Source organism: Neltuma alba, unplaced genomic scaffold (genome assembly GCF_004799145.2).
Source record: "Neltuma alba isolate B1F8T4 unplaced genomic scaffold, ASM479914v2 tig00011960_pilon, whole genome shotgun sequence".
Lineage (NCBI taxonomy): Eukaryota > Viridiplantae > Streptophyta > Magnoliopsida > Fabales > Fabaceae > Neltuma > Neltuma alba.
Window position 1 is genome coordinate 104,601 of NW_021636538.1, and position 24,045 is coordinate 128,645.

At 36.5% G+C, this 24,045-nt stretch overlaps 4 protein-coding genes across 8 annotated transcripts; 2 read left to right on the top strand and 2 right to left on the bottom strand.

Moving 5' to 3' along the window:
* Window positions 1-993: 993 nt before the first annotated feature.
* Window positions 994-4,069, bottom strand: LOC114719962 (14 kDa zinc-binding protein). The gene is made up of 5 exons (XM_028905543.1): window positions 3,867-4,069; window positions 3,372-3,429; window positions 2,605-2,694; window positions 1,618-1,735; window positions 994-1,424 (listed from the first exon to the last, which is right to left on the bottom strand). Exons 1-5 carry the CDS (start codon window positions 3,989-3,991, stop codon window positions 1,357-1,359), a joined length of 459 nt encoding a protein of 152 aa, XP_028761376.1. The 5' UTR covers window positions 3,992-4,069; the 3' UTR covers window positions 994-1,356.
* A 2,171-nt stretch (window positions 4,070-6,240) lies between these two features.
* On the top strand, window positions 6,241-8,827 carry LOC114719958 (UBP1-associated protein 2A). Of its 2 annotated transcripts, none has more exons than XM_028905538.1 (2): window positions 6,241-7,796; window positions 8,183-8,284. In XM_028905538.1, the coding sequence occupies exon 1, from the start codon at window positions 6,309-6,311 to the stop codon at window positions 7,794-7,796; it is 1,488 nt and encodes a 495-aa protein (XP_028761371.1). In that variant the 5' UTR covers window positions 6,241-6,308; the 3' UTR covers window positions 8,183-8,284. The 2 variants fall into 2 exon arrangements, with proteins under 2 accessions (XP_028761371.1, XP_028761369.1); XM_028905536.1 differs by lacking the exon at window positions 8,183-8,284 and adding an exon at window positions 8,471-8,827 and having other exon boundaries at window positions 6,242-7,796.
* A 3,457-nt stretch (window positions 8,828-12,284) lies between these two features.
* On the bottom strand, window positions 12,285-16,752 carry LOC114719965 (myb family transcription factor PHL7). Of its 3 annotated transcripts, XM_028905545.1 has the most exons (8): window positions 16,376-16,752; window positions 16,131-16,205; window positions 15,836-16,057; window positions 14,866-14,942; window positions 14,720-14,762; window positions 14,516-14,573; window positions 14,338-14,407; window positions 12,285-13,016 (listed from the first exon to the last, which is right to left on the bottom strand). In XM_028905545.1, exons 2-8 carry the CDS (start codon window positions 16,177-16,179, stop codon window positions 12,750-12,752), a joined length of 786 nt encoding a protein of 261 aa, XP_028761378.1. In that variant the 5' UTR covers window positions 16,180-16,205; window positions 16,376-16,752; the 3' UTR covers window positions 12,285-12,749. The 3 variants fall into 3 exon arrangements, with proteins under 3 accessions (XP_028761378.1, XP_028761379.1, XP_028761380.1); XM_028905546.1 differs by lacking the exon at window positions 16,131-16,205 and having other exon boundaries at window positions 12,587-13,016; window positions 16,376-16,749; XM_028905547.1 differs by lacking the exon at window positions 16,131-16,205 and having other exon boundaries at window positions 12,587-13,016; window positions 15,832-16,057; window positions 16,376-16,747.
* An 892-nt stretch (window positions 16,753-17,644) lies between these two features.
* LOC114719957 (probable U3 small nucleolar RNA-associated protein 11) lies at window positions 17,645-20,428 on the top strand. 2 transcript variants are annotated; one of them, XM_028905535.1, is made up of 8 exons: window positions 17,645-17,839; window positions 17,937-18,027; window positions 18,503-18,594; window positions 18,696-18,789; window positions 18,878-18,951; window positions 19,695-19,775; window positions 19,913-20,012; window positions 20,127-20,428. In XM_028905535.1, the coding sequence occupies exons 1-8, from the start codon at window positions 17,784-17,786 to the stop codon at window positions 20,217-20,219; spliced, it is 681 nt and encodes a 226-aa protein (XP_028761368.1). In that variant the 5' UTR covers window positions 17,645-17,783; the 3' UTR covers window positions 20,220-20,428. The 2 variants fall into 2 exon arrangements, with proteins under 2 accessions (XP_028761368.1, XP_028761367.1); XM_028905534.1 differs by having other exon boundaries at window positions 17,646-17,839; window positions 18,875-18,951.
* Window positions 20,429-24,045: the final 3,617 nt, after the last annotated feature.

Genomic DNA, 24,045 nt, shown 5'->3' on the forward strand with positions numbered 1-24,045 from the left:
CATTTTATTACCTCTGTCCTGCTTTTCATGTCAAGTTCCCAATTACATCCAGACAGGTACCGCAGAAACTACGTTATACTCTATTTCCTTTCCTGGTTTCCTCTTTTATTATCACATCCTCATAATATATAAGAGCTGTATGGTTAATTTAAAAATATTAAAAAAAATTAATTAAACTAGTTATTTATTTAAAACGTGTGTTGATTTTTCTAATTTATCCTCTTTAACTATGTGTATAAAAAAAATAGTATAAAGAAAAATAAGAGACAAAATGAATTAAATTCTCATATTAGAATCAAATCTAAGATGTTCCCTCCTCTTCTTTTTATACTCATTGGATTCTGAACCATTAAAATATTGATTTAAGATCTAAAAGTTAGAAAAAGAAGAGGGGGAAAGTGATGAGAAGAAAAGAAGAGGGTTCTTCTACAGCACTTTTATTATTATTATTATTAGGATTGATTAATGTTTTCTTTAACAAATCACTGAAGCAGGTTAAGTTGCCTGATTACAACTATATTCATGTATTATTACGAACGTCTTCATCAGTCACACTTGAATGACTACAGTTGAAAATAAATCAGCACTAATAAGATTTTGGATTTGGTAACTGTGAATAAAAAATATTTTTGGTTTGGGGGGGAGGTTCTCTCTCATCTGGGACCAGCGCCAAATTGCACCTTTTTATTCATTTATTATGAATCCATTTGTAGGACTAGATATAGGACAAGTCCCTATAATATATTAATCCATTGTTAGGGTTAAGCTATACCAACAAATTAAATACCCAAGAATCATATAATGCATATGAGTATCTTGTAAGAATTCATAAAATTTACCATAGTGAATCTATTAGTAAATTGCACAGGGACACTGTGTTCTTTATTTTATTTTTTTAAAAAGCTTCCATAAATTTATATTTATGTATTGTACATTCAGTTTCTTCCTTTTACGTGGTTTGAAGATTATGAGATTATCGCATGGTATAAGCGCTTGCACTTTAGATATTTATTTATTTATTTTGAAAAAAGCTCTACCAATATATCAGCGCGGCACATAGACAAAATCCATCCAGAACTTTAATAGCACATCCTTCGGAGCTTCGTACGGGCATTCAGAGTCCAGGAAGCACGCCATTCAGTAAGGATAAAATTATACCTAATTCTAGTTGTCAATTGTCATCAACACGTAATAACAGCCACCATGAATCCGTTATTAGATGGAGAACTACTAATAGATAGACTCTGATCACTTGAACCGTTCATTATTAATTTAGATAGCATTGGGGCAAATAAATGCCTTCTGCCGGAAGTTTCCTGCAAGTCATGTGGCTCGCCACGAATCCTCCCCTCAATTTTAGCCGGCGGGCCAGGTCATCTGTCGTCCCCCAAGGAGGTGCACATGAATGTGATAAACTGATTGGCCTGCCAAAAATAACTCAATATGAAAGTTAAAGACGTAAAGCGAGCTTAAATGAGATAGACGAAGGCACACATATGGTGGGATCAAATGACCAATTCATTGAGTTTCTAATGGCTGACTACATCAGTTAACTAGACACTATATGTTTCCCAAGCAATTTCTGACCAAAATTTTGACAGGGGGATGAGCACTTACATCCACTTGGACCATCATTAATTACAATCCGGAAACCATCATCAAGACCTTCTTGCTTTGCAACCAGCTTTGCAGTGTATAGAAGGCGGCCAAGAATCTCACAGTGCCTTTCCTCAGCCTGGACAACAGCACAGCACCATGATAAGTCAGAATAAAAGCACACAAATAGCCAGAGTTGAAAGTTGAACAGTTTTAGCTGCTACTATGAAGGTACAAGGTTGAAAGTTCCAATAGAGGTAAAATTAAAATGTGCCTCTGAATTCATATACACGACTCAACAGAAGCACATTTTTTCTTGCTAATTTATGATATTTCCACTAGATGTGGAATGGAAACATTACATAATGGAGGAAAGATTTAAAAACAGAGGAACTCATAACGGAAAATATGAAAAATGATCAATTTGACTTATAGTAACGAGTAAGCGCAATCCAGTTGAATATGTTTTATCACTTTATGTCCTCCACTTGCTACAGAATGCCTCAAGTGCAGAAAGAATGAACAGCCTCCCCCATTTTTTCTTCACTGAACTCGTAAACAAGGAAAGAATAACTGCTTCCCAGTGCCTAATGTATTTCCCTTTGTTCTTATCTCGTTAATTTATTCTAAATCTTTTCACCACTCAATAATCAATATGGCGTTGCCATGCTTAACTAAAATGTTAGTCGAGTCTAACATTAGCTCAATCTGATTACGGCCAAACACATAGTTGAATATTTGATTAGAATAGAAGGGCTAAGCAAAGTGGTCAACTTGATTCTTGAACCGCTGCTTAGAAGAAGTGACCGAGACAAGTAATAGTACGAATGCCAAAATTGATATCCATCTCATAGATGAAAAGATATTGTTATCAAAAGTCTCTGATAATCAAGATCTACACTGGGCATGTTTATATCTGCGATACTTTTTCCTACTTAACAATCAGAAGCAACAAAATATAACAACGGTAACAGCAAGATCACCAGTCCACAACCCAATAACAAGTACCTTGGCTAGACCAGTTAACCCATCCTTGGCTTTAGGAATGATTAAGATATGTGTTGGTGCTTGAGGAGAAATGTCCCTAAAAGCAAGGACCTGTCAAAAATGCAAGCGAAATAAGATAATCAATTGCAGTGATACTGTTAAAATAACAAACATATTAGGCCAGAACCATTGTCAAGGGATAAAGAAAACCTAGCCACCCACAACTCATTTCGAAGTTCAGAAACAGAAGTTCAGAAACATAAATAGCAAAATACAAATTTATATTATTTTTCCAACAATACCAATACAATAATTTCCTCAGTGTAGATTTGATCAGTGGTACCTTGTTACCTTTAACAAATTATTAGTGCAAATCATAGTACTTGATGGATCTAACTCAAAATCGTCATAAGTTTCATTAACAATTAAGAAATAAAACGTGGATTAAAATGGATGTCTGAGGATAAGTGAGGACAAAAACAGAAGACTCCAAAAACCATATAAGTGCATGACTTCCATTGAAGCTAAAAGCAGCAGCAAAAAATCCAACCCAGCTTGCCTGAACAATTTGAGCATAACTCTTTGTTGTATTGTTTTCCGTTTCCACCATAAAAAGCGACCGACCTCTCAATGATATTATCTTTGTTAGGTGTGATATTGAGGCATGATTCAGTGATAAATATTTGTCTATAGAAACAGCGGCGTAGCAGCTGCCTTTGTCTGTCTATAACAAGCACATTGAATTCCTGCTCGCAAAAATAAAGGTTACACACAGCATCAAGAAGTACCTGATCATCCTCGTAAACCACGGTAGAAGGAATTTCCTTGTTGATGATCTTGTCAAATCTGAGCGACGGAGAAAACAAAAGTCAAGACATCAATTCTGGGCACTGACGAGCGCTAAAAACAATGATGTTATTAATTGCCCTGCTATAACCACAGACTCCGGAGAGCCAAAATCTATGGTTGCTTTGTGGGCGAATGGATACCAGCTTGAAAACAGTACGAAAAATCATCCATCAAAGCTGTGAACGGCACCTTAACTTTCCAGTAGGAAAATTTTCCACTCTTCTTGGTTTTTTCCCAGAATTGTATTGAAGCGTTTATTCATTTACCCGTTATATCAGGCGACATCAAGTTTTAGGTTCTTTATGCATTGAATGAGGTAGCGGGAAAGTTAAACAGGATGATCGCAGAAAGATTTGTCTCCGGAAATGCGCAATGGAATATCGAATAAGTGCGGAAAGTAAGGGAAGAAGCAATGAAAACAAAGAGAAGCTTACATGGTAGGAGAATCGGAGGGAGTGGCTGCAAGAGCAGTTTCTTTTTCCGAAGCCATGGAGGTCAAGTGCGATGCCAAAACGACAATTCGGCCATTAGAGTTGTTAGATCTGATGCTACGGGGCATGCCCTTCCTGACGACTTGCTAACTAACTGCCAGTTTCTGCTGCAATTTCCGCGTCTTCTCTATCTTTTCAGCGTCGCCTACCCGTAAACAAGTCTCCACGTCATTTTTTCTCTGAACCTCCTCCATGTCACTTTTTGATCCTTCGCTAATGTTGCATATAATAATAATAATTTTGGATTAGTTGTGTGAGGAAGAAATTTTAGATAGAATTAAACTGTAAAATTTATTTTTTTATAAAGTACATGTTTTTAGACCTATTTGTAATCACGTACATATACACTTATCAGTATGTTTTAAGTAGACTGAGATAAAACTCGTCTCATATATTTATATTATAATTCGTAAATTATAATTAAAAAATTATTTATAAATTATTTTAAACAGACCCTTTGAGTGACAAATGTATAATCAATTGTCTTTTGGCTTCGCTGGACTACTATTGTTTAGAATAACTTACAACTAGTTTTCCAATCATAATTTATAGAATATGAATAAAGTTTTGTCTTAAATTATCCAAAATTATTTATAATTGCAAATCCAAATAAGCTGAATTAAGACATAGTGAATTAGGTGGTTAGCTGGATGCCTTGTGGTGGTCTTCTTTGTCGGATATCGTATGCTTGGCTTCTCAGTTGCCCGCATCATGATCCCGACCCTGCGCGTTGAAGCAAGTCAAGTTTTGCATGGTGGAAGACTTCGCTCAGGACTCTTTTCTTGACACATGATGTTTGTTTGGGCTTCTTTTTTTTCTCTTTTTTTTTTAAAACACAAATATTCTCTTATCAAACGTAACTTTGTTCACTCATCGTCTGTGAGTTCAGCTGGCGAAGAGGTGAGACATATGACCAAGTTGGCATGTGTTCGATCCCTGGAGAATACCACTTTGTTGTGGTTCTAGTCACGGTGCTTGGAGAGGCATCCTAGCTCTTGGGTGCCTAGGTAAACGCCTGAAGGTATTTGACGGCTCACCCTACCCAACATTGGTATGACCTAGAAGGAAGGGAGATTTCGCCCTGTCCTTAGATCGTGGGTGAGCCCAACCCCTTTCCAAAAATTTTTATACAAAAAAAAAAACGTAACTTTGTTCAATGTATCAGACATTAAACATGGATACTGCTTTTAACAGGATCATTAATATTTTGTTTTTCCTTTTTGTTTGTTCTTTGACCCTTTCTCTAATTATTAGTAATTAGACTTGGGAGCCTTTTTAGTATATAACATTTTGTTGGTTGAATAAAATTATCGTTTTATTAAAAAAAAGCAACCATATTTAACTCATAAATTACCAAATTGAAGAGCTTTAAGCTGAAAAAAGGAAACCAAAAAAAAAAAAACCACGTGTGGATAAAATCAGTATATTTCTGTGAGGACAAAGCAATTGAACCACACTAACATTTGGACCAACGTTACTTTACGACTGAGAGTGAATAACAACTAGGTGCTAAAAGTGAGAATTAATGACGGGCAAGATTTAACAAATTTTTATAAAATGCTGGCAAATTTTTTTTTGTTAAATAAAAATGAGTTATAAATTTTAATTCATATAATTATATATTAAGGGTTTTAATTATAAATAAGGTATGCAAAATTTAAATGCAACTCTCAGCTAATTGAGACAATATTTGCAACTCATTTTGTGATTTTTTTTAGGAAGCTAACTATCATTGATTTAAGGGGTATTTGGATGGAAATTAAATTATGATTTTAAAAGTATTTTTATAATTTATAAAGTAAATATATAAAGGAGTTTGTTTCGTTTCGTAAAAAAATACGTTTTAGAAGTAATTTTGAAATTTTCAAACACTTTTTGAATATGTGTTTATAAAAAACTAAGTCATACCATTAATTTAAGGGGAAATTATAAAAAAAGACCCTGGAATTGTAAAAACGCAGATAGGGACCCTTGACAACTTCACTTTAGGTTTTGACAAGAATAATATGCCCTGAAGTTGTCAAAACCCAAAGTGAAGTTGTCAAGAGTCTCTATCTGCGTTTTTGTAATTTCAAGGTCTTTTTTAACAATTTTCCCTTAATTTAACGCTCTGAACTTAAATGTCACTCTTCACAATTATTCCCCAAAAGAAAGCAAGAAATATTTTATCCCCTTTTAACCGCCATTTTTTTTTGTTACCAGGCCCTTTTAACCGCCACAACCTTTGCTTCCACCCGGCATAAAATGTTAAAAAAAAAAAAGAAAAAGGAGCAAAATATTGATATAAAACCACAGGATAAAAATATCTGAGTTCCGATATGGTGATTCCAAATCCCAAACCCTAGGGTCTTCTTGGGCTGCGCTCCAGTCAGTGTCCATCCAACAATGGGGAGGAAGCGAAAGCTCACGCCAAAACCCGCCGAATCCTTTGAACCCCCATTGAAGCAACAGCATCAACAGCAGCAATATGAACCAGAAGCGGACCAAGCTGTGGAAGACCAAAATAATGGAGCCGATTACGAAGAAGTTGAAGTGGAAGAAGAGGAGGAGGTAGAAGAAGAGGAAGAGGAGGAACAAGAAGCAGGAGAAGGATCTGGAGATGATAACGATAATGCCGATCACGCCCAAAACGCGAACGATCAGGCTGCTAAGGCCCAGTCAACATCAGCGGCTGCAACATCAGTAACCGGTCAATATGGAAAGGAGGAGGGGGAGGAGGACGACGAGCCGATACATACGCTTCTGGAGCCTTTCAGCAAGGAACAAATTTTAAATCTGCTGTGCGAAGCGGCCAATAAACATCGCGATGTAGCGGATCGGGTCCGAAAGGTGGCTGACGAGGACCCCGTTCATCGAAAAATCTTCGTCCACGGCCTCGGATGGGACACAAACGCTGATACCCTCATCAACGTTTTCAAGCAGTACGGTGAAATTGAAGATTGCAAGGCGGTATGTGACAAGGTATCCGGTAAATCCAAGGGGTATGGCTTCATCCTCTTCAAATCGCGTCGTGGGGCTCGTAATGCGCTGAAGCAACCGCAGAAGAAGATTGGGAACCGAATGACGGCCTGCCAGCTGGCTTCGGTTGGCCCGGTTCAACAGCCAGCCCCTGTACCATCGACCCCATCACAACCGGTATCGGAGTATACCCAAAGGAAGATTTATGTCAGCAATGTTGGGGCCGATTTGGATCCTCAGAAATTGCATGTGTTTTTTTCGAAGTTTGGGGAGATCGAGGAAGGACCACTAGGGCTTGATAAGCTGACTGGGAAACCAAAAGGGTTCTGCTTGTTTGTGTACAAGAGCGTTGAGGGTGCCAGAAAGGCGCTGGAAGAGCCTCACAAGGAATTTGAGGGCCATATTTTGCACTGTCAGAAGGCAATAGATGGTCCAAAGCCGGGAAAGCCTCAATATCAGCAACATCAGAATCCTCAGAGAACCCAATTCCAGAGAAATGACACCACTACATATGTTGGTGGGGCTGCTACCGGACAAGGGCACCTGATGGCGCCAGCAGGACCTGGTATTGGATTTAACCAGCAGGCTGCGGCTGCACAGACCCTAAACCCAGCTCTTGGCCAGGCACTGACAGCACTGCTTGCAACTCAAGGGGCTGGCCTGGGACTGACCAACTTATTGGGAACTCTGGGATCAGCTGCTACAGTAAATCCAGCCGTTCCTTCCGCAGGCCATGGAATGCAGGGTGGTTACAGTAACCAACCAAACATAAGTTCGGGTGTCATTGGTGGATATGGAAATCAAAGCGGCTTACAGGGTACTTATCCAAACCAGCAGGTGGGACAAAGTGGTTCTGGAAGAGGGCAGCATGGTGTTGGCCAATATGGTGGTGTTGCCCCTTACATGGGGCACTAGGTATGCCTATGTTTTATTCCCATACTTCGTACTCTAGTTTTTTTTTCCTGCTGGAACCTATGTTCCTGCACAAGGAAGTCTTCCTATCTTGGTTTTTTTTTCCTTTGTGTTTAAATACTATGATATGCATATGATGATAGAATTGGTGCCGTGTATCCCGTAACAAAAGCTAAAGGACCATGAAGCTTAGAGAAAACGAATTTTTGATGATGAGTTGATGCTCTGTTTGTTGAGATTAATGGGTTTATACTTGAATTTGGAGGAACAACTTGGTTTCTTTTATGATCTCTAATTCTTTTGCATGGATGAAAGCTTCGGATTTATATTCTTAATGTGATCCTCTCTTTTCTGTAAATCCTTGTTTGCTGGTTCCTGTTGTGTTGTAGGACCCTTCTGGCAGAACACATCCTATATTCACTTGTGGAGTAGTCTTGTTAAGCTGTGCTTTTTACGATTGCAGCCGGTTTTCACTACATAGACATCTTTAGTTATGTACCCTTATTTATATTAACACAGTTGCCTGATGTTCCCAGCAAGTTAAGAACATCAAATCGTTTTGACATTTGACTCTTAATAGCTCATTCAACCAAGTTTATTAAAATCTGGTTTTTGGACACCTCCTATCTTTTTTCAATCTTGAAATTGTTTTTCATGCTCTATTATTCATTTTGCAGATTCCACATAATCAGTCTTTTATTACTGGCCTGGTGATTCTTCTGAAGTTTAAGGAGCTGATGCAATGGCGTCTTTATAATGAAATGTTACTTACAACAATGATCAGTATTTAAACTATCAAATGGCGTTCTGTTTTCCCCCTCTTTTCCCATCCTGGGTTCTATTTCAAAATATTGTATTTTAACTTTTTATTCATCTTCAAAAACCTTTGGAAATGTTTTAGACTTTTAGTACTACCGTGAGTGTATTTTTATATGTACTCAGTTTCAGATGATGAACTAAAGTCATTTTAGTTTATGCTTGTGTGTTTCACTGTGTCTGCAGTTGATATTCTATAATCTGTATTATGGGGTTTTTTTACTCTCTCTCGTTTTTAATAACTTTAATTTTTTTGTTAATTACATTATCTTTTTTATTTTTTGAACACGTGATGCTTGAAATGGATTTTTCATGAGATGCTAAGTTGTTTTAAGATTATGTTGATAAGTGCTTAGAAACAATTAACTTGTGTGATTATTTGTACTCTACATGCATGCTTACCCGATTTTGTGCAGGTTTCTTTGTGTTGCAGGTTTGAAAGTCATAACTATTATGTTGTTATATTAAATTAAATATATTAAGCATATTAGTACGTGTTCATGATGAAATCTCCGTAAATGAAAGGGGAAAAGATAAATGCTTTTTATACAAGTTTGAGTTTTATCTGATTGTGTGCTATGCACGTTTTGGATTTTTTAAGGGGAGGGCAGGGACTAGGTTTCCTCATCTGTGAACCTTGGCGGTTTTTTTCCTGAGTCAGAAGTGTTATGGGATTGTTCTTTCTGCTGAAAACCAGATTTGGGACAAATCTTTTCAGGGTAGGGTTGTTTATAACTTTGGGTAAAGTGATCCTCCCATTTTTAGCTTTTGTTTCCATACCTCCTTTTCGTTGAAGCAAATCTTTCACTGCCACCCTGGTATATGCCTATAATTGCTGAAGCAGTTATAGAATAGTTTATTATTAAATGATTCTGAAGTATATGTGGGGTTCTTGACATTCTTTGTTATAAGGTTGCATTTATTTCAAAACCAGCAAACTGTTGCATGTTGTTTTCTAACAGAAAACTGTACTTTTATCATATCAATTAAAATTTATCTTATAGGCGTTAAGTTTTCTACAAAAAACTGCTTCATCCAAAAATATGAGGTTTGCTTAGTAATTGTGATAAGGGCCTAGTCGGTTGCTGGCTATCCTGAAAGAACTAGGCGGCTTACAAGGGCTGGAAGGTAAGTAGCAGTTTCAAGGATGTAGTTTAAATATATGTTTGTGGACAATTGAGTGTGTTTGTGTGACGCTTGTGGTTTTGGGGGAAAAAAAATTCTTGAAGGAAGAGAATTGAGAAGCTTTATCACTTTAGAGGGCCAAATGGATAGAGAAGTGATTTTTGAGAAACTCAATCATTAATTTCTTCGTACTTTAATTTTTAAACGACTGTGACCTCACTCACTTTCTGTTGTCAATTCTAGCACCAAATTCCGATGCAAATAGATTGGTTGACTGAAGTTAGAATTTTCTTTGATGAATTCGCAAGAATCCCGTCTTCTGCATTTCTACAATGCTTGGATCTTTTTTTTAATTGGAAAAACGTTTTCCCCTCCATTTATGAAGTTTACTCTTGCATCTTTTTTCTGTTTTTAATTTTTCTTTTCTTTATTTTGGATTATTTTTTCCACTTCGTGTTTGTTACATATCTGTGCCGTGGCATGATGCTTTATTTTCAAACCTTTAGGACCCCTGATATATTTTTGGGGCTCTTTTTTTGGAGGGTAAGTGGGTTTGCGACAAGAAAGATAAAGGCTGCAATCTTTCTGTTCCTCTATTAATGTTTAGTGGCGGTGTTTGGGATTGGTGAGGGAAGCTTTGGTATAGAATGGCCTCTGATGAAACTTGCAGCTTCGGAGCGTGATGTCTTGTACCCAAGTTTTGCGGGAAGGATTGGATCAAAGAACTGTTATTTAGCCCTTGAACCCAAAATCGATTGCTCCCATATAGTTGGTTCCCATTTCCGTAGGGAAAGACAAGTCAAATGAAAATTTTTCTGCTTTCAGTCATGTAACTGGGAATTACATGTGCTTGAGATGGGAATCGAGCTGAGCTGAGGGTCAAGGACATACCTTTGTCGTCCCCGCCTCAGATCCTCGTTGGGGACGGACAATTGTGTCTCCTTTTAGGAACAAGGAGGCGTCATCCTTTTAAGTTTTTTCGGGGTTGTGTTATGATGGTGGTGTCTATGACTCAAGTAAAATTTGTGAATTCACAAAAATATGAATGATAATAAATTAATTATTTGTGTGTAACCATTGTGCCATTATTTTCCGAGGGAGATATTATTTGGTCGCAGCGAATGCAGATGTATTACTCTGTCTTCCCGTACGAAGATCATTCAAAACAACCGAAGAAGGGTTGTTTTACGAATGTTATTTGTGGGCCTAGCGAGCCCACTCATTCGCGACCCAGTGAGGCGGGGTTGGGCTCGGCCGAAAATTTAAGAGATGGGGAAACTGCCTAATGGACATGTGGGATGAGGCCTGCCTTTTCCTTATTTGTATGTTTAAATTTTTTTTGCCATATAGATTTACTTATACTTGTTTATTCCCTGCAAAGGCTTTATTATCGTATGCCCTTGGTTCGATTCCTTTCGCTTGAAAAGGAGTTAAGGGAGGTGTTTGTTGTCCTTAAATTTGACAAGTTATACTATTTATTTGCACTAATGAGTTGTAAATAATATAATTTGTATTTTTGGATTTCTGCTAATTTACAGGATCATCTAACAATTTGATGAGAACAGTGTGTTTGCCTTCAATGTTTTTTCATGAAGGGAGTATCAATGCCATTTATTCGGAATATTTTTTTTTCATGCGTAAGGGGGAGCCTGAAATAAATTACTTGATAGTTGATGTAATGTTGTAAGAAAAATAAAAAAGAAAGTAAAAGGGGACGTATAAGAAGAGGAAATGGACCATGTAGGTATTTTTATTGTGTCACGGTGTAGTTATAGAAGAAACGATGGGGGTGGCTTCTGCCGTATTTTCAAAGATTTGATATCTGGCGAAATAATTTTCTACTAGAGTTTTTGGGCCACCAGATAAAATGAGGAGACATTGTTAATTTTCTGTTAGTGTTGATTGTGATAGGTACTCCTCATAATTAAAAACTCGATATTTTTAATTACAGTGGTGTTTACATCCATTAATAATGTCGAAATTAAAATATAACATGAAGATGTAGAAGCCCTGGCAGCGAAACGGGCGGTGAGCTGGGTAGTGGGAAGGGGGAAGGGGGGGGGGTATTATACATTCTCAAAGATGTATGATAATTTGGCATCAGCTAAAGAAGTGCGCTTAACGATTGCTCTCAATACTTGCGAATTACAGTTTTTTTAATGATATTTTTCACACTCCTTCAACCAACGTTTGCTGCCCCAAAAAGGAAATTCCAGAAAAAGAGGAAGTGTCTTCGTGGCTCATAAGGAAATATGAGCAATGAAATGTGATCTGTCTGTCAAAACGAAATGGTCTGAATATCATATTTTTCTACTTTTATATTTTTAATTTTGATACATTTTTATTTTAAGGAATGTAAAATTTGAAATAAATATAATCTCTCAACATTCATTTTTTTTAAAAAAAAATGAATTTATCAACTCAAAATTTAAACGCAGGTTTTGATCTGACCGGTAGCCTCGAGCCATAAATGCCTGTTTATCTAATTCCCAAAAGACGAGAACAGTTTAGTCCGTTGTTAGCATTTTCTCTCTACCAAATCCACAAAAATCTTGGCAAGAGCTTTCTCTTTGAATAACAAAGCAGCAGTTACTCCTTACACATTAGCACCCATAAAACCGAAAACCTCGCCATCACTATCCTTTTGATATTGACTGGTCCAGCAAGTTACAGAACAATGATTAGTACCCTCTTCCAACAACAAGCAGTCACATGCAGGATCACGGTCAAATGTCAATGCACACAGCCCTATCGGGCGTAAGAGCAGAGTTCCCCGCTCTCACTGGCTACAACAGGAGAAGAATGGATTGACTATTATCAGTTACAGCTACAATATATATACAAGTGGTTTGCGTACATAAGCATGTTTTTGTTTTGTATTTTCTACCATAACAATACAACAAGTATGAGAAACCCAACGTTGAGTTGCAAATCGGACCTACTCCATACTACCACCGGTCCTTCATCCGTTTTGAATTCAGTTTCTGAACGAATTCTAAGTCACTTACAATGAAATCAATCTTCTGTGCAATCTTTATTGGCAGCTGAGAGGGTCATGATGCCATTCTTGGAGCCATCATCAACTCTCTGTTTCTTCAACGGGGACTGAGTCTCTGCAGAGGCATCACCTGAAGGTTCTGACTGCAGAGGATCTTGCTCATCTTTCGATGATGGTAATGTTTCCGAAGCTCTCAAGGAATTACCTAGTTTCTGCTGTTCCTCTATGATCTTCTGCAAGTATTTACCCTGTGCTTCAATTCTCATTTGTAACTGCTTTTGAACCTGAAATTTTATTGAAGCAAATCAAGAAAAGAATCATCATTAGCAGCCATGTCGCTTTTGTTACAACTGATAGATGCGATTCGAGAGTCACAAGGCTACGAAATCTCAAATGCAGCATGCATCTTCATTACACAATATGATGCTTGTTTTAAAAAGGGCATAATCAGAAGCCTCACATAGTTGTACTGAAAATCTGATTCGATATCCCACCAGCATGTTAGTGCACAACTAGCTGATCAAACAAACAAAATACAATGCCTATACTTCACGGAAATACAAATGATTTTAAAGGATGAATACTGAAGTATTTGTTTTCAACCTATAACCATAACAGAATGATTAGGAAATGAGGAGAAAGAAGAAAAACATTCACATAGAATCTGGACTAATCATATTTACTGATAAGCTTAATGTATAACTGGAACTCAACATGATCTTTCAAAATATGAGTTGTGCATACGTCCAATTAATGTATGACAATATCCTATGGTGGCATGACACAATTTATAAGCTCCTCAAATTCTAACCAGAGTAGTGATGCACATCTACCATGTTATGAAATTCTAAACCTAAAAGCTTGGTTTCTGTGGAATATCTATCTCTAAACAACAAATCATAAATACATCGCAGAAATATTTTATATATTTTTTGATAACTACTATCTGGTATTCAGTACTAATAATCCAAATTTAACCATTATCAAAGCCCAAACAGGAGGAGTTTTATCAATATAAATTTTTTCTGATTCACAGGATATTTTGTTTATAGGAAAACATAGTCTTTGGTCCCTAGAGTTTTGGTCAATTTGGGTCTAGGTCCCTGTAGTTTTTTCTATTAAGGAATTAATCCTTATAATTATGGCCAACTTGGTCAAGGTCCATGGAGTGGTGCTCATGTGACAATGATGTTTTGTAACAGCAGGGAGTTTGAACAAAGTTTGCCGTAGTTCTAATGATTGATTCCTTATTTTAAAAAAAAAAAAAAAAAACAGGGACCTTAACTCAAGATAACCTCCATAGGGACCAAAAACTGTTCTTGCCCCTTCTTATTGATGAACAGAAAAGAGAAGCTATCTATGTCAACAACAGGTGTTTCAGGAAATTTTTTCCATTGCTCATTATATTCAATTTATGCCTGTTTCCTATTTTCAACTTCAGTCTGCATTATCATCTTTTTAACCAGCTCTTCTGTTCTTTCAGTAAACATCTATTTCTAAACTTCCTATAGGTAAACAGAAGTGGGCAATATTAAGAGGGCTTGCTGGATTAATCTCAGTCTTCAAATTTAGGAAACAGGAAAGAGTAAGGCAAATGTGCCAAACCTCTAACTGTTCATGGAGACGTTTCTGAACTTCCATCTGCATCCTCAGAGCATCACTGATTTGCAATCCCCTGAAGGCCATGAAGGTTCTATAAATTACTACAGCAAAGGCGAAAGAAGTTGAATGCTAAGAGACATTTTAGAAAGTATAATTAACAATTGAAAACAGAGGTACCCACGGGGAAGAATCAGTGCCAGATACAGTGTCTCCAGAATTCCGTTTCTCATCCTTAGACTCTGAAATTCAAGAAGAGAATTCCCAAACTTTCAGTTTAGCAAGAAATGAAAACATAATTATATTTTTAGTAGATATTATTCCTCCCAACTTAAGGCAAAAAAAAATGAAAAAAAGAGAGCGGAAAAAAAGAAACAAAACACTTTACCATCAGCAGAAGATTCTGGCAGGTACTTTGCCAGGCGGTATTTCTGCACAGTGTAACAACAGAGAAAGATTAAAATCAGTTTTAAAATAAACAAACGGGCATTTCATGTACTTATATACCCAGACTAATTAACTAGGTGACATTACCTGCAAGTGGCTTTTAACATGATAAATTGTGAGTCCAGGCACGCCCATAACCCGCAGAACGCCTTTTGGAGTTGCCCCTGTTGGGAATAGATGGAATATCGTGAAAGAAATCACAACTTCAGAAAATATGCTAAAATAAAGCAGATCAAGAAGCCAAAGAAGTGAAGGGAAAAGGCAAGTGAGTAGCAATTACAAGCTTAGAATCTACATCAAATAAACAAAGCCACATGAAAGTTGAAGCTGGCAGTTTCAGTTTTCTTTACTTTTCCTTTTTTTAGGTGAGACATTTGACCCGCAAGATCGAAAAAGCAGCCAGGAGAAGTTAGAAGACCCAAAATGGCTAACAAGTTCACTAAGGAATGTAAATCCCTCTACTTTTTTTAAGATTCTGAACAATTAAAAAGAAATTGCATTACAAAACATGTTCCCACTTGAGAAGCAATTTCCAGAAGGACAAGTCACTGGTGAACTGAGTTTAAAAAGCGGCATAATTTAAGAGCCATTTATGACTAAATTAATATCACCCATTCAACCGGTATTTGCCATGAAAAAAATTAAACACCCATTTTGTGTCCCATGAAGTGCAACATGGTGTCGTCAATAAGTGCGTAATTAAAATCTATCAATACACCAACAAGTTGCAAAAGTTGCAGGAATTAAATTATCAAAACTTTAAGAAAAGGAAAGGCATCTTCGATATGTTGCACGAAGTGACGCAAACATATACTGTACATACTCCGACTGACTTACGTTAAGTGCAAGGCAGGTGCAGTAGATCCATAGTAGGGAAAAAATCAGAAGGACAGCAAATATTTCCTTCAAAGCGTTCCCATTCATACACGTTTTTCCAAGATTATAATTAACTAAAGAAAAAAGCATTGAATTTAACGAATTTATATCCGATGCTAACTATAAAAATAACTACTCATTATTCCAAGGATGCGATACAATACTCATAATAGATACCCACTATCTGGTCCACCGAGTTGAGTAATGGCATCCACAAAACGGTCATGAAGATCTGACGTCCACCGTAATCGTTGTTTCCCACTTCCTCCCACAGGTGTGGCATTTTTCACAGCAGATCCACTCAAATCCGTCATAATCGCAAGCTGGTCAGCACCACCTTGAGCTTTATTTGGCACGACAGTTCCCGGGGGAAATTTCTTTGCGTGATACATAGTTATACTGACTACAGTATAAAAAAAAATTTTAAAAAATTTTTGGTCAGAAACAATAGAATTAAGTCTTTAAATTCGGCTAACCTAAGCTAGCGACTGCCTCGTGCAAACAATAAGGATACCCTCTATCCATAGAGTAGCATAAAAGCCTTGCATAGCCTTCCATAACCAGGCTGTCATTAGTTACATCTTTTAGGCCAAAAAGGAAAAAAAAATATTTGGCAAAGTTTATTGGACGCTATAACCAGCATCATATTGGATAAGCAAAGGGAAAGATTTTCACAAGAATTTCAACAAAAGGACCAGACACCACTTCACAACAAGTTTACCTCCAAACTTGAAATTAGACGAGAGAATCCGAACGGGAAGATGGTAAGGCAACAAATAGACAACCTCCGGAGGACCACGGAGCACTCATACTTCAACCCAGACACACGTATAACGATGAAGAGCCCAACAGAACCGGAGCATCCAGGATCGGAAAGTGATAAATTAACGGAGCAGGGGCAGCTCCGAAGTGGCAAAGAGTAAATTTTAGGCGTTGAAAATGGGGGGAGAGAAATTGAGGGTTGGCCGGAGAGGAAGGGAATCTAGGGAAGAAAAAGGAATTTTCCGGGAAAGACTGGGGATTGGGATTGAGATTCGATGGTGTGCGTGAGAGCTCTTTTTGTCTCGCAGGAAATGATTGGACCTGAGGGAGAGAGGATCCCATTAGGAAACCCCCGCGTTGAATAAGACGGCGGCGTTTAAATGGACGAAACGGAGCGATGGGTCCCGCGTCCCTCGTGCCTGTCCCTGTGCTATTTGTTTTATGATACGCCCCGCGTTTGGAGGACGTGAAGGATGCGAGAAACAAAAGAGGGGAATAGAAAAATTAATCAAGTACTTTTTAAAAAACATATTTGATTGATATATCCATATTTTTTGGTAATTTTTATACATTTGTAATGTTAAAATATCAACGCACTTTGGTCAAAAAAAATTTAAAAGCTTCTATGTAATTTGTATATTATTTATTATCTAATAATGTTACAATCCTCCATGTCCAATAAACCAGCAACACCAGAGTCTAAAAATTAAAATGGAATACCCGCGCTTAATTAGCATTTGTGTTTTTTTTAAAGGATGATAAACTTTAATTATTCATTAATTTATTGTATTGATATTTTAAAACTAAGACAATTATTTTTCATTGAATTTTTTTTTCTAAAATATAAATATCCTCCTATTGAAAGCAATTATATTTGAGACATTATCGGACATTAAACAAGATTTATTGATTTTTTTTTTAGTTTGTTAAAGCATAGGTATCCTCCTATTTGAAACACTATCTGGTACTAAATGTGAGTATTTTTTCTAACGAGATTCAAATTTTGATTTTTCATGTTATGAGAACTAATTCTTTCTACTAAACCTTGGTCAGCTGTTGAAATTTAAATTTGTAACATGTTAGTATTTATCATTCTTAAAATGGGTTAAAAGAATTGGCCCAAAAAAGGGTTAAAAGAGGCTTTCAAATTTTGGGCCGGGCCTCGTGTTAAGAAGGCTTTTTGCACTTTCATGATTTACTGGTTTTAGACGGCTCTTGGGGACATTCTGTGAGGCTCGTTCTTCGGCTCCTCTCACACGGCGCCGTTCCCTCGTGCGGCTGAATACTCTCTGGCGCCACCGCCACATCTCAGACGGGCTCACAGGCGGGACTGAGCTTAGGCCATTGCAGCTTCTCTCTACTTGAACATGTCTTCCTTCAAGAACGCCATTCCCAGACGAGCTCACAAAGAGCGTGCTCAGCCGTAAGTTTACAAAATTCCATGTTTATTTTACCTTACAAAATGGATTCGATAGCTATTGGTTTGTTTGGATTTTTGAGTTTGTTTGCAATTTTATCAGGTCCTCGAGGAAAAAATTTGGCCTTCTCGAAAAGCACAAAGACTATGTCGTCCGTGCAAAAGCATTCCATAAAAAAGAGGAGGCTATACGGGTACGATTTGTTTTCCGTTCTGATTTTGCTTGATTGGTCTAACTGCGTTGATGCTTATCTTTGCAATAAGGGAAAGTGAATAGAAATAGAATGAACATGAAAATAGAGGGAAAATTATGATTTCGGAAATTTGTTAACATGACTGGATCTTGCCGATGCAGTCCAGATTAGATATAGATGTGCAGGAATCCTGGCGCCCATCATAGCTAGGTGCTTTCTTAATAATTCTATTATACCATTATAAGGATCGGCAACTTCAACTCACTCCCTACCTCCCTTGATAGCTGAGAATTAGAATTAATAACTGAAGTAACCACCATATCTGCCTTTTTACTTCCCTTGTATGATATAAGGATTAATTAGTGGAGAACTCTTACTAACTCTCTCAATATTAAGTCTGTCATTAACAACAATAACAGGCTTAACCAACATCAGTTGCTAACTACTAATGATTTTTTCTGTACTTGCTCTACAGAAACTTAAAGAGAAAGCGGCATTCAGAAACCCAAATGAGTTTTATTTCAAAATGATCAGATCAAAAGTGGTTGATGGAGTTCATAGACCCGAGTAGGATATTTCTCACCTTATAGTTGTTTTGTAGCTTTTTTCAGTGACTTGTTCACAATTACTTGGTGAATCGAATTAAGTCGATAGCTTTTTTCCTTTAGGAGTGAAGCAAATAAATATACCCATGAAGAGCTTATGCTGATGAAGACCCAAGATATAGGATATGTTCTTCAAAAAGTTCAGAGTGAGAGAAAGGTAAGTCAATGCATTAGAATGTTCTTCTTATTAAGAATTTATGTGGAATTGTCATGTGGGCTTAATTATGAATTTTTGCATGCAGAAGGTTGAAAAGTTAACTGCTTCATTGCACTTTGTTGATCACCAACCGTCTGGGCACATTTACTTTGCTGAGGACAGGTTTGAGCTCCCATTTCAATAACAAGCACGCATAGCTGGATAAGTGTTCTTTATCTTTATGGATTTCATATTTGTCATGTTCAGTTAAACGTGTTTCAAGAGCCTTGTCGCATTATTTTACTGACTTTTGATATTGGATAGAAGCTCCTTGTAAATTTTATGAAAAATTCCTTATTTCCAAGTTCTTATGTTAACTTAGACCTAAGCTTTTCTTCTCTTGGCCTGACAACTCAAGCCAAGTTTAGATCAACGCATTGTACCTGATTTAGATGTGGACAAAAGTTTAAGATTAAGAGAATGCAATATCTTTGATTAACATAACTGGTAGGAATATGAAACCATCGACCACTATAGTTAAGAGACTTGTAAACATACTTGAGGATATTGTTTCCTTATAAACGAAGAGGTAGGGATTACTTATATATGAATTTGTGTTTGGTGAGACAGATACCCCCAGCTTATTTTGTACAGCAATAATATTGGGGAATGGCAAATTGGTTTAAAGCTGTGTTTAAGTCTATTTCCATCCTCCACTTTAAACTCTTCATGTCATAACAATGAAGAACAGAGCAAGAGAACCTTCTGTGTATTCTAAAACATTAGATTTCGGAAAGTTATAACCCTTGTCAAAATTAAGGAAAGTCTTTTTTGATTCCATAATTGCTGGTGTATATATGTTCGTTGTTTAAATTTCTTGTTAAGTTCTCCTTTTTGTTTTAAATCTATTTTTTATATTTACGTAGGAAGGAAGCTAAAGAGATGAAGTCACAAGTTAAGGGAAGTAAGAATCTCGAGTCAAGTGATGTTCCTGACGAGATTAAGAGGTACAACTGCATGATAAATGGAAAATAAGATTTATTTTTCTCTTTTCTATCAATGCTTTTTTTTAAAAAAAAAAAACTTCTGTTGTTATGACTTATATACTGTAATTAATGTTTTTTTTTTTAACAAAAATGTTCAGGCGAACAGCTGCCTCTTATAGAGGGTTAGAAGAAAGGAAGAATAGGCTGAGTCAACTGGAGCGAATATACAATGATATGGCAATGCAGAAGGAGCTACAGGTATTTGCCATTTTGTTATACTCTGTTCTGAATTTGCTTTTGTTTCTAATTTGTATCTCTATTATGCTTAAAAGAAGCTTTTTTTTTTTGGGGGGGGGGGGTTTGTATAAACAGAAGAAAGGTCGGAAACGGAAACTACGTGAAGATGAGATTGTCTGTCCAACATCAAGACCGGTGTACAAGTGGCGATTTGAGAGAAAACGATAATAATTCCTAGTGCTCTGACCTACATTTTGGTATACCCCAGCCCCGTCCTTGGAGGTGTTTCATTTGGGTCCAGCCTTAACTTGCCTGTATACATTAGCGGATTAGTGGATTGTGATACAAAATTACAAATTTGTATCTTGTTGCAACGTTGACATTGATATTTCATTGAATTTTACTTTTTGTTTGGATAAGAAGAAAAATAGTAAGGATAGAAAATCGGAAGACGACGACGTTTTTCCTTCCTGAGGGGTAAATTTTTCCTTTTCCCCCTTCTTCAGGGAGAAATAAGGGGAAAGTGGTTTTTTTTTTTTTTTGGGTGGGGGGGGGGGTGTGGAGATACCGTTAGGGTGTGTTTGGTACGAGGGATTTGGGAGGGATGGGAGGGAAGGGGAGGGATTTTAATCATTTCCCCTTGTTTGGCAACACACAAATTTTAGGAGGGGAGGGAAAATTTTTTAAAATTTCCCCTCCCCTCCCCTCCTCAACCTCCCCTCCAAAATTGGGAGGATTTGGAGGGAAAGGGTAATATTTTGTCATATTATGACCATTATGCTCATATTTTGTCATGTTGTGACTATTGTGTCTATATTTTGTCATGTTGTGACTATTATGCCCACGCCTTAAATAAAATAAGAGCAAAATTGTCCATATTAAAATATTTTTCCCTCCCCTCCTCTCTTTTTTTATAAATCCAAACAAGATAATATTAAAATCCTTCCACTCCCCTCCCCTCCTCTTCCTTCCATTAAAATCCCTCCCCTCCCCTTCCTCTCATTGAGCCAAACATACCCTTAAGTTTCTCTTCTCCCTGTTTTCTTTCCTATCCAAACAAAGTATTGAATCACCAACATTAATTAACATTGGATCAATATGCAGTAGAAAGTTGAATTAATGATGATACCGTAAAAGTACAAGGTTATCGAAGAGCTGGAATTGGTTTTCACCAATACAAGTGCAGGTAGTACAATATGCTACATGCCTTCCAATGTGGTCAGGCGATGTTGTGGGCAGCCAAGTAGAACTGTCAATAAAGACCAGCCTGACCTTAAAGGGCTAGCTCTTGAAGAGTCAGGGTCTAAAAAGACCGGCCTTTTAAAACTCAAATACCTTAAAATTATTTAATTATTAAAGCTCGGCCTTTAAATATGCAGGCCCAGGGCTTAAAAGAGCTAGCTCTTTTATGTTATTTTTTAAAATTTTAATTCTTTTTAATTATTTTAAAATAAAAAATAAAACAACAAAACTTCAAAGATTTTGTATTCAAATTATAAATATAAGTAAAATAAATTAGTGGTGTATAGAAAAAAAAATAAATGCAATAAACTATTGTCCAAAATAAAAAAAATCAAAATCTAACAAAACACAAAAAACAGAAAGATAAAAACCTAGCAGTTAAAGATTAACAATATCAACATCATTATTATCTTTATCTTCATCTTTATCAGTATCATCAATATCAGTAATATTTGATTGTTTTTTACTACAAGTGAGCTCTTCTTCAGTGATAAAAATATTAAGATTTTTGTCTTCATTTACCTTGTCCAAAATAAAACTATGAGTAGTTATAAGTACAAATAAGAGTCTGAACATTTGTTCAAATAAGAAAAGTTTTACACTTTGTCAAGATATGTAAACCAATGGTAAATGAACTAGCTATTATGGTGATTAAAATGTTAAGAATATCAGCTATCATTTTTGAAAGAATTGAAAATTGATTTTAATTATTCTTCCATAAGTTCAAGACATTTAATTCTTTGCAATTATCTAGCTTGAATATTGATTCTTCTAAGTATTTTTCTAATTTAAACTTATTCATAAAAGACTAATCTATAATTTTATAAATATATTGATAATAATAATAAAAAAAGGCGGGTTTAAAAGGGCTAGCCCTTGACCCTAAAAGGTTGGCCCTTTTATTTTTGAGCCATATAGAGTTAGTCCTTTTAAGCTCAATTTCCTTTTAAACCACTTAAAAAGACTTAAAAGGACTGGCCTGATGGATTTGGCCCGTTTTGACAGCTCTACAGCCAAGTACCAATTTGCCTTGTTTGTCAAACTTATTAGAATAATACAAGTGCACTTATTTATACTTGGATGAGCACTTAATTTTTGCCATTTCTTAGAAGTGCTTCCTATTAATGTGGCATTGTCATGTAGGTTTGTTGTTTATTTTTGAATGAAATCTTCGCATGTTATATTATGTGTATTAGAATTTGTTGATAACTTATTTATCTACCAAAAAATGAAATTATGCCATAAAATTATTGATTCCGTGGTTAATTATGTAATTTCAATTTTTAAATTTCAATGACATTAATAATGTGCAAGTCTGATTACGTATTTATTATAAGAAATGTTTTTCTGGTACAATTTAATTTTCGTATGAAGCAAAATTGACGAAATAAGACGAATTAAATGGTGTTTTTGTGCCAAATTATTGGGACCAAAACCCTTCCTCGGGAAAAGAGCTTGAGAATGCGAAAGCTTAACAGTGGTCAATGTCAGTCGACTGATGGACTGAGGCGCATTACAAAGAAATCAGAATCTAACAAGACACCAGGAAATTGATTCCATAAACATGAAAAAGACGGTCAATCAATAAATTCTGAGTACCGAGAAGCAGAAACTATGCATAAACTAAAACTCACGAGAGCCCAAAAAGGGGAAGGCAAAAAAGAAAACCTAAACTTCATGAAGGCAAAGGAACAGAACGAAAAATAGATCTTTGCGAGAAAATCCGCGTTACTCATCTATCTCCCACGATGGCCTAGTCTCGTTTGCAATATCCTTCTTGATAAATGCTTCTATGGGTTTCATGATGAAGATATACTGATCACAGGCATACGAAAACAAGGGATTATCAATCTATCTGTCAATATTCAATATGCAGAGAAAACTATAAAAACCACCCAAATCCAAAATGCTTACTTGAAGCACAAAGATGAGAGGAATCCACAACTTTCCTCTTTGATTTGGATTTGGCCCATCAATCAACTTCTTGTCTACATGAATAGACTCACTTCCGTTCAATGCTACTTCTGTGATTGTTTGGACTAACTGAGGAATCCAGGCGGTTCCATTTGGAAGAACCTGTCACCAAGAAAAGCGCACACAGAGATCAACTGCAACCCCTGTTTGGGTCAATGAGCTGGAAGAGGATATAAGGAAGTATCATGAGATAAATGTCTAACCTTTTCATCGCTCTCATTCTTCTTGCATCTCCCGCTGTTCTCAACCAAAGCAACAGGAATGGTAAAATCCTTCAAGGTAGAAAAGGAAAATTCCAAAGGTGAATTTCTTAATAAACAAATAAGCGCAAGCAAGGCAAACTCCAAATACTTTGCACCAACCAAATACACCAAGACAGTATATATAGCGCAATTACATGAAAACTTTTCCTTTAAACTTGAAACTGCTCCAAAATGTGAAGGTTTGTCTACACAACTTGTCCCAGTGTCTATCAACAGAACCCATGTAAACTGGTTTCTAGATGAAGGGAAGCCTTTGAATAATATAAAATCAACTAAAAGAAAGGCCGATGTTTGTCCTTGCCATTCAAAGCTCAGTTTCAATGAAGTCAGATATATTAGCTTCTGACGTCATTATTAAACCAATTAAAATTGTACAACAGTATGGATACACGTTCATAGGGCCAGGTATCGGAACTCAATCACTAAAATGTAGCAATGTACCTGAGAGGCATCTTTCTTTAAGCGGGCGCCCGATTTAACAATTTTCAATAGAGCCTCTGATCTTCTGGATGAAAATTCATCATAAAGCAATTCATCTGGCGGTGAAAACTGACCATGTGTGAGTGCTATTATTG

Excerpts from the sequence above, each read along its gene's own strand:
- LOC114719962 (XM_028905543.1), bottom strand. The coding sequence starts at position 3,991 with ATGCCCCGTAGCATCAGATCTAACAACTCTAATGGCCGAATTGTCGTT. Across the intron at positions 1,736-2,604 it reads GGTTAACTGGTCTAGCCAAG|GCTGAGGAAAGGCACTGTGA; the intron begins GTACTTGTTATT and ends GCTGTTGTCCAG. Across the intron at positions 1,425-1,617 it reads TAATGATGGTCCAAGTGGAT|GCCAATCAGTTTATCACATT; the intron begins GTAAGTGCTCAT and ends TATTTTTGGCAG.
- LOC114719958 (XM_028905538.1), top strand. The coding sequence starts at position 6,309 with ATGGGGAGGAAGCGAAAGCTCACGCCAAAACCCGCCGAATCCTTTGAA.
- LOC114719965 (XM_028905545.1), bottom strand. The coding sequence starts at position 16,179 with ATGGATAGAGGGTATCCTTATTGTTTGCACGAGGCAGTCGCTAGCTTA. Across the intron at positions 14,943-15,835 it reads TCAACTCGGTGGACCAGATA|GGGCAACTCCAAAAGGCGTT; the intron begins GTGGGTATCTAT and ends TATTCCCAACAG. Across the intron at positions 13,017-14,337 it reads GTCTCCATGAACAGTTAGAG|GTTCAAAAGCAGTTACAAAT; the intron begins GTTTGGCACATT and ends ATAAAATTTCAG.
- LOC114719957 (XM_028905534.1), top strand. The coding sequence starts at position 17,784 with ATGTCTTCCTTCAAGAACGCCATTCCCAGACGAGCTCACAAAGAGCGT. Across the intron at positions 17,840-17,936 it reads CACAAAGAGCGTGCTCAGCC|GTCCTCGAGGAAAAAATTTG; the intron begins GTAAGTTTACAA and ends CAATTTTATCAG. Across the intron at positions 18,028-18,502 it reads AAAAAGAGGAGGCTATACGG|AAACTTAAAGAGAAAGCGGC; the intron begins GTACGATTTGTT and ends CTTGCTCTACAG.